Source organism: Vicia villosa, linkage group LG2 (assembly GCF_029867415.1).
Source record: "Vicia villosa cultivar HV-30 ecotype Madison, WI linkage group LG2, Vvil1.0, whole genome shotgun sequence".
NCBI lineage: Eukaryota > Viridiplantae > Streptophyta > Magnoliopsida > Fabales > Fabaceae > Vicia > Vicia villosa.
Window position 1 is genome coordinate 108834474 of NC_081181.1, and position 17594 is coordinate 108852067.

At 33.0% G+C, this 17594-nt stretch overlaps 2 protein-coding genes and 1 non-coding gene across 3 annotated transcripts; 2 read left to right on the forward strand and 1 right to left on the reverse strand.

The window, feature by feature from the left end:
* The first annotated feature begins 315 nt into the window (after nt 1–315).
* On the forward strand, nt 316–6637 carry LOC131651770 (probable starch synthase 4, chloroplastic/amyloplastic). Its single transcript, XM_058921461.1, has 20 exons — nt 316–560; nt 653–691; nt 785–818; nt 970–1039; nt 1129–1251; nt 1585–1789; nt 1932–2066; nt 2212–2316; nt 2500–2598; nt 2745–2874; nt 3065–3115; nt 3302–3412; nt 3631–3740; nt 4204–4372; nt 4942–5028; nt 5479–5550; nt 5683–5799; nt 5945–6006; nt 6095–6209; nt 6395–6637. The coding sequence occupies exons 1-20, from the start codon at nt 466–468 to the stop codon at nt 6512–6514; spliced, it is 2049 nt and encodes a 682-aa protein (XP_058777444.1). The 5' UTR covers nt 316–465; the 3' UTR covers nt 6515–6637.
* On the reverse strand, nt 5260–5339 carry TRNAL-UAG (transfer RNA leucine (anticodon UAG)). Its single transcript has one exon. It is a non-coding gene; the product is annotated as a tRNA-Leu (tRNA).
* A 2242-nt stretch (nt 6638–8879) lies between the features above and the next one.
* Nucleotides 8880–17422, forward strand: LOC131651771 (probable sphingolipid transporter spinster homolog 2). Its single transcript, XM_058921462.1, has 16 exons — nt 8880–9068; nt 9146–9277; nt 9368–9469; nt 9630–9734; nt 9829–9904; nt 9988–10062; nt 11414–11516; nt 11608–11673; nt 12359–12404; nt 13461–13552; nt 13771–13847; nt 14110–14223; nt 15289–15408; nt 15881–16009; nt 16590–16668; nt 16913–17422. Exons 1-16 carry the CDS (start codon nt 9016–9018, stop codon nt 17026–17028), a joined length of 1485 nt encoding a protein of 494 aa, XP_058777445.1. The 5' UTR covers nt 8880–9015; the 3' UTR covers nt 17029–17422.
* Nucleotides 17423–17594: the final 172 nt, after the last annotated feature.

A 17594-nucleotide genomic window follows, 5' to 3' on the forward strand; every position in this document is an offset into this window, starting at 1 on the left:
ATGATTTGTCTTAATACAAATACTAAAAAAAATTGATAAATTTAATTGTTTAAAAGCAAATGTTATGACGGTTTCTGCCACCACAATTTTCAGAATTGTACTTCTTAATTTAAACATATAGCATACGTCAGGATTTGAGAAAAAATATATAAAATAACATTCATAATATTTTTATAAAAAGATTAAAAAGATATAAAATATATCAGCATTATTATTGAGGTATATTCAACACATAAAATGGTGGAAAATATGAATCACCAAAATTTCTAGTAACTTCAACTCTGAACTTTATTCTTTTGGGTGAATTGAGTTGAGATCACCTTAACCAATCTTTTAGCAAAATTTGAATTTGATTTGACACGTGTTGTGTAGATACATAAAGTTTCCAAATGAAGTATCATCAATCATCACTATGATATTTATTAACAGCATAGCTTGAATCAGTTCAGAAAGTTAATCAAAATTATGGCGGCATGGTTCAACTCAACCATGCCAATTTTGGGAATTCCTTCATCTTTTCTTCCTAAACCCGTTTCACTTCCTCCTCCTTCTTCTTTCAGGTCACACACACTCTTGCACTTTACTTTCAAGAATAATTTAACTTTGCTTTTGCTTATTCTTCTTGTTTCATTTTTGTATAATGTGTTTTCAGGAATAATGGAGATGTTAATAATAGCTTACATGAACAAAGGTATAAACTTTCTTTTTTGTTTTGATTATGTGTATTAGCTTGTTCATTTCATGCATAGATTAATTGAAATTAATCTATGATTTTGTAATTTAGGTTAGAGAGTAGTAAAAATGAGGAAATCTCCAAGGTATGTTTGCTTTTGTTTCAAATATTGTGATTTTTAAAATTGAAATGAATTTGATCAGACTCTGAGTGTACCCCTCTCAGGGTTTCAAGTTCGAATTTTGTTAGGTGCTAACAATCCTTTGTTGATTTTTTTTATCTTCTTTTTAATTTAGTCATTATCTGATGATGAAAAGAATGTGAAACAAGATAACATTTGGCAATTGTTCAGAGAAGCTCAGCGGAGTTAGTGTTTACTTTCACCTTAGTCATAATTGTGTTTTTTGTGAAAGAATGTTTAGTAATTTTGGGTGTATTTTTCTTGTTTTATGTAGACATACTATACTTAAACAATCAACGCCTTGGTGCTATTGAGGAACTTAACAAAACAAAGAAAGAAAAACAGTTCCTATTCGATAAGATAAAGAAATTAGAAGCAGAAAAGAAGGAGGGTACAGGTAAAAGTGATTGCATACGTCTCTGGAAACTAAAGATACACAGACAACAAAAAATGTGATAAACTAGACTCGCAATTTGATCACGGAGTTTGAATAATTGTGCATATGTCTCTGACCTTACTACATCTGCATTGATTTTATTAATGATTATTAGGGTTTCTTGAAAAAAACTTTTGCTTAAATAATCTCGCTCTGCTCGAGCACTGCACATTTATGACGATTATTTCTCTTTTAGCAATGGCATGTTTAAAATTAATTCGAGTTTAGCAATGATATGTTTATCATTAGGATGATTAACTGAACGGTTGTTTCTGTTTGTATTTTCGAAACCAGATAAGCTATCAGCTTGTTCCGAATTACTGCTTCGAATAGACACAATGGTTCTTGGCAGCGTGATTAGTCCTGCAGAGGCATCTGACTTTAGAAGTTTGGTGTTAAACTACAAAGTGAGTGTGGCTGATGTCTTTAATCGCGTCTCACATAAAACAGATTCTGAGCTTCTCAGAGAACTTCAGCACTTTTCAGATCAAAGCAAAGCGTAAACCTTCCTGCCGTTCATCATTTTATTTTATTTTCATATTTAAATGCTCGTGTTAATTTTTCCCGTTCTTCAGTTTTGCTTTCATGGATGGATTTTAAAAAATCTGATTATTGTTATTCTTTGTATCAACTTCATTCAGGAGGGGTTTTCATATTATTCACATTTGCACAGAAATGACACCATTGGTCCCTAGAGGGTCTGTAGCATCATATGTAACCGGAATATCTCGTGCACTTCAAAGAAAAGGTCACCTGGTGGAGGTTATATTGCCCAAGTAATTGATAATTTAATGTCTTTTTATCTGTTTTCTTGCTTCTTTTGTTATTTCTTTCAATTAAATGCTAGCCAATGTAAGCATCAGAAGATCCTGTTATGATATTTATAATTCATCAATTGATCAATTTCTAACTTCGATGTAGGTATGCGTGTTTAGACCTGGATGAAGTGCAAGGGCTGCGTGAAGTTAATGTGGAGGCTTACTCGTATTTTAATGGTCAATTACATGGAAATAAAATTTGGACTGGGTTAGTTGGGCTTTGTTTTCCTATTTAATTACCGTTGTTCGGCATATAAAAGGAATGCCAATAATATGTATTGGTGGTGATAAAAAAATTAACGAAAGTTATTAGAGATAAAGTTTTGTGTCTTGTTTAGAATAAAATTTACTGATGTTGCTTTCCTTTATACTTACCCTTAGTGTATGACAGTGTTGTTTATGGCATTGGAATCACTTTGATCGAGCCGTTGCGCTATTCATCATTTTTCAACCGCGAGATGATATATGATTACCCAGATGATTTCGAAAGGTAAATGAACTGTGTAACAATTTTGTGATAGAAGTATCTGGTAAAAAGTTATTGAACGGTGTAAGAGTACTCAAGTATTACACGGTGTTCCTCTATTATGCGTACAAAATTTTCAATAATTTTGATGCGTAATCTTCTGCCATCAGGTTCTCTTACTTCTGTCGCGCTTCAATGGACTATATTGTAAAATGTGGGAAGCAGCCCGATGTACTGCATCTGCATAACTGGGAAACTGCCATTGTTGGGCCCCTTTTTTGGGATATATTTTATAACAAGGTATCTTTTTCGTGCCTTTTGTTAAAAATAAAATCTGCAAAGTTCATCATGTTACATGCAGGGAGTAGGGACAATTCAAATGATGAAGAGTATATAGAAAAAGTCTTTATTCCGCCACTTATCTTCTGTTTCTGGTTATTTATAAAGAAAAATGTTGCTTGCAATGTTCTCAATTATTTGTTTTGTCCAGGGACTTGGAGGAACCAGAATATTACTGACATGCCACGACTTCGATTCACAGGTTATTAGTTGCACATGTTTCAATATTGGATATACATTTTGTATTGAGTTTTTTCACTCTTGGCACTTCTTCCTCCTGGAATTTGCTTCAAATTGCGGGAAAATTACATTAAGTTTGTTATGAAGTTGATGATTTCATTCGATCATGCCAATCTTGTGATTATTGAACCCGCTATATATGTTATAGGGTATCGAGCAACCAAATAAATTGGCCTTATGTGGACTTGATCCTTCAAGTCTTCATCGTCATGATCGTCTACAAGACAACTCTAACACACAACTTGTCAATATTTTAAAGGTGTTCTTATACTCTTGTATTCTTCATCATCGCCTCTCATGATACAGCTTTTAATTGTTTAGTAACACCATTTGCCACACCACAATGCTTTGTAGCACTGGTACCTGTGAAAAAAGGCGTGTCCGTGTTTGTGCTTCATAGCCACAATGTCTTATTTTTTGAGATTAGAGTCATATTTACTTAAGACTTTAATTTTGAGTCTTCCATCAAATTTGCAGGGAGGAGTTGTCTATTCAAACAGAGTTGTAATAATGTCATCTATCCATCCAAAACACACAATTGTTCGTAATTTGAGTTGTGAACTGGAACCTACTTTAAATGTTCATGGGTAAGTATGTTTTCGTAACATTTTAGCATTTCTCATATCTTGCTTATTTGTTTGATAAAGGGTTATCTTTTGTTTTTCTTCCTGCAAAACAATATTAACTTTAAGTTGTTAACATAGAAAATGTTCTTGTGTATGAATATATTGGTTGGTTATTTAAAATAGAAAATTCACTCTACTCTTTGTATAACAAGGTTTTATGTTTGAGAGAACTTATGGAAAAAACTTCTGACATGTGTATACGTTGTTTTTGAGTTATTTTCGTAAGCACGCCAGAATAGCATATGAAATAGCTTTTAGCTTATATGAAAACACTTCGATTTCATTATTTGTTATAGAAATAATTTTGATTTTATTTTATTTTATTATTAAGCACTTAAATGATAAATGTTTATGCTAAAACTTCTCATTAAGCTGTTTATCCAAACCAACTGTAAAGCCTTTTCCCTCTGACATTTGGTTGCAGGGACAAGTTGGTCGTTGCTCCATATGGATTTGAGAAATCAACATGGGATCCTTCGACGGACTATTTTCTTCCAGAAAATTTCAATGCTGAAAATATGAATGGAAAAGCTGTTTGCAAAGTTGCATTACTGCAGCAGTTGGGGTTATCTGAACATGCTTCTAGTATTATTGTAAGCAGCCCACCTTCTGTTTTTGTCAAGCCTTAATTTTATGTGCGCGTGACAAATGTTAAAATAAGGCGATAGTTTTATAACTAAAAGTGAAAAGTAGAAAATATTTTCTCAAAGTAAACAGGCCATTAATGGTGGATTAGATTTCTTGCCAATTACTTAATTAGAAAAACTATCCTACAAGAATCCATTGAGCTGGTTTCCGGATATACAGAATGCAAGTTTTTGTATGAAAATAAAAAGATATGGTAGAGTTAAAACAGTTAATGTATGAGGTCTACTCAATACCAAATGCAAAGGCGAATAATAGATTGATATGAACATCATGATTCATGAGCTGTCCCGTAACAAACCCGGTTGTTGCTGATACTTTCGTTTCGGACCTTCTTCCATAACCCTTGCTAGAATAAGGAAGAGATAAGATGACCCTATAGAAAATGTAGTCAGAAATCTTACTTTTATGGAGCAGTCTTTTATAAAATATAACATTTATCACTGCCGTATATAATGAGAACTTTTTGCATGGTTTTTACTTAGCTTATCTGTTCATTATTGAAATTTTTTATCAGGTTGGATGCAATTTCTCAGAAGGAGAAGATATTGATGTGAAAAAGATGAAGGATATTGTTTTGAATGCCAAGCAGAATGATGTCCAGGTTTCCCCCTACTCCGAACTTATAGTTGCATAAGCCATATAAGAAGTGAAAAACAAATTAATATTTGTAGATTCAACACTAGAACATCAACAACATAACATATAATCAGTTTGTTAGTTGATTTGCAGTGTTGCAACTAACTATTGAATCCTTGGTTAATCAAAATGGTAGTTCAGCTTTGTAGGAAACACAAAAGAAAAGAAATTAAAATATTGGAAAAAAATATAAATATGACAGCTGTGGGATTTGAACCCACGCCCTTTCGGACCAGAGCCTAAATCTGGCACCTTAGACCACTCGGCCAAACTGTCTTTGTTGTAAGCATTTTGTGACATCTTTATCTATACCAAATAACATGCTTTTCATTTTTAACTTGTAGTTGTGTCAAATTATTATTCCTGAGGATTTCTTGTTTTGGACCAGTTACGAATGATTATTAATTCTCTGCAGTTTATATTAATGAACACAAGTGAGAGACCGGTCTTGAATCATGCACTAGAATCACTTAAGAAGGAACTCAAGGTTGTCCGCAACACTATTAATTTTCATTATTTCTTAAAATTTTGGCATTGAGTATTGATAGATTTGGCATATCGAGTACTGATAGCTTCAGCTTGTGTGCTACTAACACCGTCATTCCATCAAAATTTGCAGGATGATGATAATATTAAATTTGTGGGTGCATATGATGAAGCTCTATCGCATTTATTATTCGCAGGATCTGACATTATGTTGTATCGATCATTACTTGATGCTACTGAAGAAACCCCTGTAAGTCAATGGTTTGGGCTATCGATATGATTTACGATACTATGTCATTGTATCAATGTAGTCGATTCCACCTGTTGGAATATGGTTGTTTCTGTTTTGTGGTATCTGAATTGCATCATACAATTTTTATTTACTGAATATGTAGCTAAAAGCTTTAAGGTATGGAGCAGCTCCAATAGTAGTTGGCCCGGATACTCAGAAAAACAGGTAGAAGTCCATATAAAATATTTTTAACTTATATGTATTTTATTTCATACTTGTATAACATAACACTTGCATCATTCATATTTTGTAGGATGATACCTTTTGATAGGAACTTCATGAATCATGACCAAGAGGCAACTAAGTACTCAAAGATAATCAACAATACCTTTGAAAACATGTCACTTGGTCTTGCCATTGATGAAATTGTATGTACATGGTTTCTCTTGCCTTTTTATTATTTAAGTTTTACTCTATATATGCTTTAGAGAACTCATTGACATATGTAGCATGGACAAATGTTAGCGTTAAAACATACGACACTGAGTCACCGACACATGGATACATTTAATCACATTTGTATAATTATTTATTGAGTTTGATGTTGATGTAGAGGAGTAACCCATCCAAGTGGAAACGAAGAATAGTGGAAGCAATGTCCCATGATTTATCATGGGATGGTGAATGCTACGAAGTTCATATAGCAGCTTACTCGGCTATAAAGAATATGTGAAGTTGGTATGATGTACTTGTATATGTATTGCCTAAAGAAAACATGCATGTGTATGTATATATGTAAAGATATTTTGTTTAGTATTTTGAGATACATGGCTGAATAAGATTTCTTCTCATGTAATCATTTAGTATGCTTTTCATCTTTTAAATAAGATTTCTGATGGAAATCAAAACAATCAGAAGACAATGCAGTATGGTAAAGAATAAAATAGTGACAAAGGAAGGAAATGAGGAATGTTATATATATATACGGTGTAATAGGATGAAGGAGCAGATTGCTCTTACAAGATGAATAAATCAGAGCTGGAGCTTTGTACATCTAGATTATTTCTTTCCATCTTTTTTTCTTCTCATTCCATCTTTTTTAACATCATGTTTTTTCCAGCTCTGTTAACCTTAGATTGTTTCAAGCTGAAAATGAAATAGAATTTCATTTTGGTTGTATATGTATTTGTTAACACAGTTGATTGACTAATTTTTGTAGGTAAGTTGTTAGTCAAGATGTCTTGACTTGTTGTGAAACATTGTGTCTTTGATTATCTCTGGTGTGCACTCTCTCTTTGATTAACTCTGGCGTGTACTCCCTAATTCACTTTAGATTATATTTCAATATTTGGTTCGTTTTTTATTCTTCCAGAAGTCTACAAAAATTGTGTTTATAAGAAGTATTTTAAATCAAATCAATTTGAAGAATATTTTTTTAAATCATATATTTGAAAGAAGATTCTGGTTGGATATGATTTAATTAAAAGAGATTTGATTGAGATTTGGATTTGGTTTTAACGAAGATTTAAATTATTGTTTCTTGGAATTCAGTTTATTTTTTATTCAATCCTACCGAATTTTTTGGTCGGATTATATTTTTATTTAAGGATATGGTTCTCCTTATTTGAAGACCATAATTTTTTAAGTCTTGGTGTGTCGTATATTATTGAGTCTTTATATTTTTGTTTTAGAAGGATAAAATATTTGGTTTGTATTCGTGATTTGAATCATGTTCCATATAATTGTTTCTTGCAAACATTTGAGAGAATGTTTCATTGAAAGTGAGAGGATCTCAGATTCAAGGGGTTTTGAGTTGAAATTTATGGATAGTATTAGAAAAAGGACATTGAAATCCAGTATTGACATTGCATTTCACTCACCCTTCGCCCGGTGGTTGCCATGTTTGTTACTTCTAATTCTGGTGTTCATTCACGTTACTGGGTTGATCTTTTTGAGCTATAAACCAGTCATTCAAATTATGAAATGCTTGCATGTCCAATTGAGTTTCATATCCAATTGTTTTTATTGTTCCAAAGCAACTATAACATGACATCAACTCTACCTGCAATGCAACTGTTCTTTTCTCCTTACTACAAATGTCATGAATTAATGTCTTCACCTCATCGAAAATCTACAGCCTTGGTGCGATGATTGAGTTCAAACCTGCTGCAACTTGTTGCACATCCAAAAAAATATGTGTCACTCATCTTCTACTCTTCCTTCACCCAATTGACACATAGCACGACACAAAGCATAGTGTTGACGAAGTCAAAACCGTGTTCCGAGGCAGTCACAACATATCCACCATAGGATGTGTTAAGCTTTTGACCATGCTCTAATCTTTTACAAACTACACTAGTTACCCTCTATACTTCGACATCCCCATTCAGTCTGGATATACATCAACAAATTGTAACCTGTATTGACACTATAATCACCATTTTGTTCCACTTTTCAATCCAAACCGTTCTCACCTACATCTTTTAAAAGGGCTACATCCAAAATATCCTTAAGTGTATCATGTGTGGACATTTGTTTAATTTTTTTGTTCATCCTAATGCTTGACATTATTAAACATAATGTTATTAACATTAATATTAACATATACACATATTGTTTATAGGTTTATGGTACAGTTAAAAACTAAACCGAATGGAACCAAACTATAGTAAAAATTCACTTGAATTTGAATCAGACAATTTTAATTTAATAAGAATCAAATTGAATCAAAATTATTGATTTAGTATACCGTTTCGAAATTCTGAACCGTACTCAAACTGTCAGAAAATAATTTTTTCCAAACCGAACCGTTTATCAAAAAACCGAACCGTTAAGTTATTTTTTAATCTTTTTAAACTTGTTTTAAATATTTTTCATTTTCATTTTTGATTTGTTTTAGGTTTAATTTCAGTTCGGTTTGGTTTCAATTACAGTTCGATTCTAAAATTATTTATGCATAATAGTTTAATTTGATATTACGTTCAATTATTTTAATTTCAGTTTGGTCTACCACTATAATAGTGGTTATTGGATTTTTCTGAACCGCCATTGTCCATGCGGTTATTAACTTAAATTTAAACAAATAAAATAGGACAAAATATACAATTTGTAGCGGTTTGGACTGATCTCAGACGATGATGATTGCGTGACGATACAAAAAACGAAACTTAAAGCCAAACACTTAACTTCAACTCTTGTTTATTTCCAATTCCAAATCCAAACCACAACTTCAATATGGTACCCAAATCTGCTCAAACTTCCCATCCTTCTTGGTTCACGCCCAAAAGGTCAACCCTACTTTTGCATTTCAATTCATCTCCATCTTTAGAATTTCACAAAATCTTATACATGATCGCAATTTCAGGCTTCTAGGTATATTTTGTTTCATAAACTTGATTAACTATGTGGATCGTGGAGCTATAGCTAGCAATGGTGTTAATGGAAGTCTTGCAACTTGTACTGATTCTGGTGTTTGTACTTCCGGTACTGGAATTCAGTATGTACTTCACCTTTTCTTCAACCTAAATTTTAATTTTTTATTATTATTGTTTATCTTATTATAGTAGCCTGGTTTTTCATTTTTCAGGGGAGATTTTAACTTGAACAATTTTCAAGATGGAGTTCTTTCATCTGCATTTTTGGTTGGACTTTTAATTGCTTCTCCAATATTTGCTTCTCTTGCCAAAAGGTTAATTGCTTAAATGTTTATGGATTAAAATTTGTAGTGTAGAATGTTACATGTGTATTCTGAAAGAAAGCTTAAGTAGCTTTGAATGGGATTAAATAGTTGTAATCTTCATGTTTTCCCTTTAATTGAATGGTGGTTTAATGCTTTATTGTGTTTTCAGTCACAATCCATTCCGGCTTATTGGTGTTGGATTGTCTGTTTGGACATTTGCGATAGCTGGATGTGGCAGTTCTTTTGATTTTTGGTCTATTGCAATATGCCGAATGTAAGGGATTATTTTAGTGGTTTTAAATTTTCAAGGACTTCACCATTTTCTCATGATATATCTGAGTCAAGACTGAGGATGTTTTGTTTCACAGGCTAGTCGGTGTAGGTGAGGCTTCCTTCATAAGTCTCGCAGCACCATTCATTGATGACAATGCCCCTGCTGCACAGGTTTGGCTTACTTCTCCTTTCCAATTATGAATTAGTTAAAAATGTTTCATTATGAATATTGAATGCTTGGGTTCTGATGGCAGAAAACAGCATGGCTTGCTACATTTTACATGTGTATACCAGCTGGAACTGCTCTGGGATATGTTTATGGTGGAGTGGTAAGATTTCTTGCACAATCTAACTGTATTCAGATGGTTTTTATTGCTTGTTTTGTTTGGTGGTGTGATCTAATTGTTTTCTTTGACATGAACTCATGTCAATTTTTTTTACTATACTATTTGTTAATTGTATTGTCTCATTTTCTTGATGTGGGTGTGTGTGCGTGTCTGTAAACTATTAACTATATATACATATACATATATGTATCTATGTAAGTTCCATCTGAAGATTCATTGGAACTTTTAGTTAGGAAACTAAAAAGTTAATTGAAAGATAGAAACAAGTCAAAGGAGTAATAGTGTATTACTGAAAATTGAACAAGAGATTGGAACAGAATTTCCCGAAGGGTTTCCCCTTCACAAAGGACTCCCCTTTCACTCACAATATCATGCATACAAAATGTGTCTTTCCATTCTCATTTCTCCTATTTATACAAAATATCCCCTTCCATCTGACTACTTAATTCTCACAACTACTTACCCGTCCCTATATTCAAACATAGTGGGATCTTGAGTGCTACTGAAATTAACTGTATAATAAAGAAAAATAAAAAAAGGTGTGTTAAGGCCAATCTAATAGATCAATCTCCTACACGTTGGTTCTCTTGCAAATTTACACGCAAACCATTATCTACCTGTAAAGAAAGCAAAAACCAGTATACCCGTGAGACAAATTCTCAAGGAAAAAAAAAAGGAGATGTCTGATGTGAAAGGGAATGACATTCGAAAGGAAATTGGTCAACACAATACTCTATTAACCAGCTTATGAAGACCGTAACCCCCTTCTTTCTTAGGACAACAGCATATTTCCCAATTATCATGTGGTCATGTTTCATATCTGCAGCACTTGACAAGAGTCCCTCATTATATTTTGGTGTCTGTCACCCCCATCTGTGATACAAAAGATATACGGGTAGTGAAGAGGCATTGAATGCTTGGGATACTAGCTTGAATGAGGATAATCTTCCCCCCTAGAAGAGATTGTTTTGTAAAACACCCTGTTTCCAATTCTGGGTCATTTTTCTTCAGCAAGTGGTGTGCTTTGTGACCATTCATAACATTTTGATCAATTTTTATATTGGTAAAAATGTTATCTGTTTCCGTTTGGTAAGAATATGTTTGTCTTTGAAAAGGTAACCATGGTGATTACAGATAACTTCTGTAAAAGCTTTTGAGATCCATGTTCTTAATTTATTATGTAAAAAAGGCTATTTGTGAGACTATTTTCAGAAGAAACTGTTGCTTTATCCTTATATAAGAAGGCTGTATATGTGGTCAGCTTCAAATTTACCTTGAATACTGTTCAGAGCGATAATGAGTCAGCTTCAAATTTTCAAATAATGTTGTATAGGTTGGAAGCCAATTTAACTGGCGTGTTGCATTTTGGGGTGAGGCAATTTTTATGCTTCCTTTTCCCATATTGGGTTTTTTAATAAAGCCATTGCAGTTGAAAGGTAACCATTTTACTCTGTTTGATGCTTTTAAGAATTCCCTTAATTTTTTTAATCGTTGGAAAATAACTCACTGTCTGATTTCTAACAACAGGATTTGCTCCCGTGGAATCCAAGCAGACACTAACATCTAACGGAGCAAATGTTTCAGAAAATGGAGGTATGTCTAAATATTTTGTATGCTACATTTTTTCGATTTTAAATAAAAAGTGCTACCAAGGTTTCCCCTTTTTTTATTTTTATATATTTTTGATGTTTTGTTTGAGAAATAATGGTTTTTTTCAGTCCCTTTACAAATATTTGAATACAAAAAGCAAAGTGAAAATATGGTGCACTTTTTGCAATCCGAAATTAAAACAGAGAATGGAAATATAAATCAAACAGGCTCTTGAAAAAAATTCAAAGCCAGATAAAATTCGCTAAGATAAATTATAATTTTGAAAAACAGTAGTAATACTAACCCAGAGAAGAGGATAGGGCGTGTTTTCTTCATATAAAAATAAATGAATGTCTTACATTTTTTTCCGTCAGGCATCCATATGTATCTGTTACTATTTGATACACAATTGTTGAATGTAGGCTGAAATCATTGTTTGCAATATGTCCGGTTTTCAGCCAAAGGCTGCAATTGCAGTGAATTTAAAAAATGCATTGCTTTTATAGTTATATCTTTCATAGTTTTTTAATGTTATTTTTCATTTTCAAGGAAGAAGCTATGTTATATATGTTGTCAATCATTCAAAAATTAAAATAATTCCATGTATTTTTAGTGTTGTATGGTCTCTTTTTTCTTCTGGTACTAAATAATTTCAATACTCAAAGTTAGAGGTTTCCCTTCTATATAGCTGATGGCATGCCTTCTGTAGATCAAGCCTTTATCAGAGGATCCAGGTGAGTTGCTCTGTTGCCTTTGATTTTCTGATATCATCTGTTTCTTGCTTCTAATCCCAAGCAGAGGAAAACCCAAAGAATTTTTTTTTATGATACACAACAAAAGAGGAAAACAAAAATAAAATTAGAGGCAGAATTCGGCTATTGTTTATTCAATCTTAGGTGAGTAAACAGTCAGTGGCCTAAATTTTCATTGAGTGATTAGCGCCATTAACATAATATTTTTAATTTTTGAAACAGAGAGATACAGTTGTTGTTATATTTATAAAATTAAAACATTTCATACAAAACAGTCATGGTAGTGACCCTATTACAGGCCGATAACCTTGCCAGGACTCAAGTAAGACTAAAAATGATAGTATGCAGACAGACAGTCAGAGACAAACATATATACACATTGGGATACTGGTTGAACTAGGAACCACTGTGGTTTATTTAACCAGTCAGTTTACAGTTTGTCAGAACCGGGGTTCAACTGGTTCAATTTTCACACAAAAAAAATTAGGCAAAATACTCTTTTTGGTCCCGTATGTTAATCTCGGGGTTCATTTTGATCCCTTAACTTCAAAAAGTTCCATATTGGTTCCTTAACTTAACTCTTCAAAACGTATCATGTTGGTCCTTTTCGTCTAATTAGCGACGGAAAAACTCAAAAATCGGTCGCTAAGTCAGTTGCTAATATGACAAAAAGGACTAAAATGGTACCTTTGCAAGATGTAAGTGACCGATATGGAACTTTTTGAAGTTAAGGGACCAAAATGAATCCCGAGGTTAACATACGAGACCAAAAAGGATATTTTTCCAAAAGCTTATTTATTTATTTATTTATTAGTCATCTGGTACTGTGGTTCTACGGATTGAACAACATTCAGCATGACCCAGAGGTCTCACCGATTCGATTTGCGGTCCGGTTTTTAAAACATTGGCTCCCCTTCTAAAGTTCGAGTAAATTTGGGACCACCTTTATTATTATAGTCAAAATAGATTGGTGATTTTGTTTCCCTTTTGTGATCCAAGAGATTAATCAAAATATTAATTTTCCCCAATGATTGCCAGCTTAACATCCAACTTAAGGAATCAGTTCACCAGATTCTCGAAAGATATGCAAGAGCTTTTGTATGACCGTGTGTATGTTATAAATGTTCTAGGTACTTGTTCCTTTTCCTTACCTGCAGATAATAATAACCTTTCTCTATTTGTTTCTGGAACTTGAGGTTTATTAATATTGGGAACATTATTGTTATAGTTTTATCGACCATAATGCCCAACTATTTGAATAAATTTTCATTTTTAAGAATTTCAAGATGGTATATAGTCAATTCCAAACTGTTATTTTTTCCTTACTTAAAAATTCAATCATTGCCAGGGTACATATCATTCAATTTTGTCCTTGGAGCTTACTCTTACTGGGGGCCAAAGGCTGGATATAGTATATACCATATGGTATTTTCATATGTTTCCCTTCAATAATTTTATCATATAAAATATCGATAGAAGTTATTGCCAAAAATCCTTTATCTAAATGTTTTTTTCTTAAGATTTTGTTTTTTATAGAGTCCAATGGAGTTGATTTATCCATCTTGTAAACCAAAATTTGGAACCAGACTTAGTTGTTGTGTTTTTCTCAATATTATTTGTTTATAATTTGGGACAATTCCCGCATTGCTGTTGGGAGTGCACTTCCTTGACAGTTCTTTTTTAACAGAGTAATGCTGACTTGTTGTTTGGAGGTATTACAATTGTTTGTGGGATTTTTGGGACTCTAGCTGGAGGCTTGATTCTTGATAAGATGACTTCAACAATCTCAAATGCTTTCAAGGTAAACATAGTTAATACAATGTAAAGCAAGTCAAATAACTCATGAGTCACCCTGTTTGTTGTTTGGTAGTTGATTGAAAACCTAGACTTACAAAGAAGGTGGTGTATTGCTTGGATTTAACATATATATATTTGGGCAATCCTCCCCTTTGTGCTATGGGTGGAGTTAGGTTAAATCAAATATCAAAACCTCAGTTCCTATTGGTCCAAAATATCTTCACTAAATATAAGACTAACTCTTAATCAAATTATAATTAAACCTAATTTCAAATTTGTAATAAATCAAACTAAAAAAAATTCTAAAACAAAATTTGAATCATATTAAATCAACAACCCAATCATTCCTTCCGTGTCACAAATTGCAAGCTGGTTGATTTGATTGTCACCTGTATTTTATTCTCCTCAACGGCTTTCCATGCTGTAGCTTGAGTTGAACTTGCTTGGACCAATGGCATAAGGGCTTCGTTGAACTTCTTTAAGCAGACTCTTGTAATAGGAACTTGAACAAGATCCGAATATGTCTCCTTTGAGATGCGTAAGGTTTCAATTCTCATATCAGTTATTATTGCAAGAGTTAAAAAGTAATTTCTATAATTCTAAAACTCTATAATCTATTCCCTTGGAAAAATGAGATTTCCACCCGCTATCGTGAAAGTAGAAAATAGGAAAAACACGGGTAAACTAGAATCATAAGAAATAAGAATAATTTTATTACAACTTGTACCAAACATGAGACTTTATATTCCTAATCTCATTGTCTTTAAATGCCTTTAAACAAACACACAAGTTCCTTTGTATGAAATTTTACTATATCCGATACTTGGCGCAACAAATAGAGTTGTTTCCATGTAACTGGAGGTCATGAGTTTAATTTGTGGATTCGGCCTTTTCTAAATACAAGGAAAGGCTACACTACAGTAAGCCTTCAATAGGGTTAACCCTTCCTTGGATCTCTCCATGGCGAGATCTTAATGGCACCAGGTTGTTTTTTTTCAATTGCTCATGGTAATTTTATGCTATGTTGTTTGATTCATTTCTTCTTTGGCTTCTTTTGTTACAATTGCAGCTTCTTTCTGGAGCAACATTTCTAGGGGCAATCTCTTGTTTGATTGCTTTCCTTTTCAAGGGCTTGTCTGGTTTTATTGTCTTCTTCTCTGTGGGTGAACTGCTGATATTCGCAACCATGGTACTTTTCTAAATCACTTGCTGGATTACATTTTTGATCTCTTAAAGTGTTCACCTGTTTTGTTATTTGCTTGAAAGTTGCATTCTGTTGGTTTTGTGTTGGATTTTATGTTGAGATTGGGGCTTACTTCTTGTCATGGACAAGTTTACGGACAATTCTCTTACCCCTTGCATGAATAGACTAAATCAAATTGCAACTATAGTCCAAACAAGTGTTTGTAGTCTATTTCGTAAACAGGAAATAAAGGGAAAATGTTACATTTTTGTATTTAATAGTAAAAACACTGCATGTCTACTAACCCAACAACACACCCTCATTTGATTGGATATGACACTTCCAGATTTCTTTTAAGAGGATAATAATAGTTCAATAGAGTTCATCAATTGATGTTATTTTTTATGGATTCTATTCCTATTTTATTGATAGTCTCTGTAGTTAATATTTGGTTGATGGTATAGTACTATTTTTGCAGGCTCCGGTAAATTATGTTTCTCTCCGTTGTGTAAAACCAAGTTTGAGGCCGCTGGCTATGGCAATCTCTACGGTGTCAATCCATATTTTTGGTGATGTCCCTTCCGCACCACTTGTTGGGGTCCTGCAGGTTGCACCTTATTTCCTGATTTTTTTTCCGTGTTTTGGTGAACTTAAAACAGAATATTATAGATAACTACCAGCCAGCATACATGAGGTTTATTAGATGATTATTTTAACTCATAGTGCACTAGTGGATTTCATTTTACCTACTATGGAGTCTAAGTATGATCTGTTATCATAATGGGTTTATCTATTTGTACTGACGTTTGTATTATCAATCCCATGTCAGTAGCAGGATACGTGTTACACCTTGGTTTGATTTTTCATAATACTGTTTTTTTTAGCCGTGTCTTTCTAGTGAAGGAGTTTCAACTTGCATTTCCGTTGATGTGAAGGAGTTTCAACTTTCAAGTCTTACTATGCTAGAGTAGAAGATAACTAGTCGTGTGCCTTTTAAAGATCTATTGCAAAAATGTTGGAAAAATTAATGGCACAAACGACACTGATTTCTGTTTTGCATTTTGATGTAGCCATCACCCAGATTTTTCTGACTTGAATATTCTTGGCATTATTCATCCTTTTGTCTTTATTTAGAGTCTAATTTTAAGCATGATCTCAACTCTAAGCACGTCGGTTTTTCTTCACAGGATTATGTCAACGACTGGAGGAAAACATCTCTTTGTCTAACATCTATTTTCTTTCTTGCTGCTGTAATATGGTTCATAGGTAAGCAAGCACCAATGCAGCTTTACTAGTAATTTATTAGCCATTGCTTGTATACTTTAGGGACTAAGTTGATGGTTTTTTCATATAAGTTTGTTTGAATACAAAATCATTGTTGGTTAAGCACACCAACAATTTGACGGTGAAATCAAGAAAACTCCAGCTACTAATCACTTGAAGAAAGTTATACTGTTGAAAGTTAAACATATAAATGGATTTATGTTTCTGAATCATATAAATTCTACAGGAATCTTTTTGAAAACTAAGGATCTGTTGAACGAAGATGACGAAGACCAATCGACAACAACTCTAATAGGGGAAAGAAAGCCATTGCTTGAAGCAAGCAGCTCCAGTCAAGCCTAGTTTCCTACACTTTTATTACTAATGACATGCTTACATTTGCAAAAATTAAATTACCCTGGTTTATCCTTCAAGAGGTGAAAATTGGCAGCATCTTTACTCTAATAGTCAGTCATACAGAAAATGGTGGACAGTGCTTTTGATACTTGTTGGTGATGAGGATATTGGAACAAATTTTCAAGTCTTGCAACCACTCATCATGATCAAATTGTTGTTTCGCTCCTCAAAAGTATTTTCAAGTCTTGTAAGTATTGCAATTCTCAAATCTTATCATGAAAAAGAAACTATTAGTGGATATTTGTTATTCCATGTAATTATTGTAATTAAAGTACTGACTTTAAAGAAAAAGAAAAACTAGCAGCAGATATCTTCTGCTGGGAATGTGTACTTGCTCAAAGATTCTTGTTTTCTATACAATTATCCAAGCTTTAAGGAACAATCAAAATGCTTTCTATTATGAAAATATACTATCACAGTTCTCTTAAGAGAGAATGAACTGAAAAATCCGAAGGATTATTGAATAAACAGGTGACGACTGACGACTATAGTGAGATGGTTCATTTTTATTG

What these genes read in the sequence shown, in the direction of transcription:
- LOC131651770 (XM_058921461.1), top strand. Translation starts at nt 466, where the DNA reads ATGGCGGCATGGTTCAACTCAACCATGCCAATTTTGGGAATTCCTTCA. An exon ending in CACTTAAGAAGGAACTCAAG is followed by an intron (nt 5,551 to 5,682) that starts GTTGTCCGCAAC and finishes CAAAATTTGCAG; the next exon opens with GATGATGATAATATTAAATT. An exon ending in CCGGATACTCAGAAAAACAG is followed by an intron (nt 6,007 to 6,094) that starts GTAGAAGTCCAT and finishes CATATTTTGTAG; the next exon opens with GATGATACCTTTTGATAGGA.
- LOC131651771 (XM_058921462.1), top strand. Translation starts at nt 9,016, where the DNA reads ATGGTACCCAAATCTGCTCAAACTTCCCATCCTTCTTGGTTCACGCCC. An exon ending in ACTTCCGGTACTGGAATTCA is followed by an intron (nt 9,278 to 9,367) that starts GTATGTACTTCA and finishes TTCATTTTTCAG; the next exon opens with GGGAGATTTTAACTTGAACA. An exon ending in GCCTTTATCAGAGGATCCAG is followed by an intron (nt 12,405 to 13,460) that starts GTGAGTTGCTCT and finishes AATGATTGCCAG; the next exon opens with CTTAACATCCAACTTAAGGA.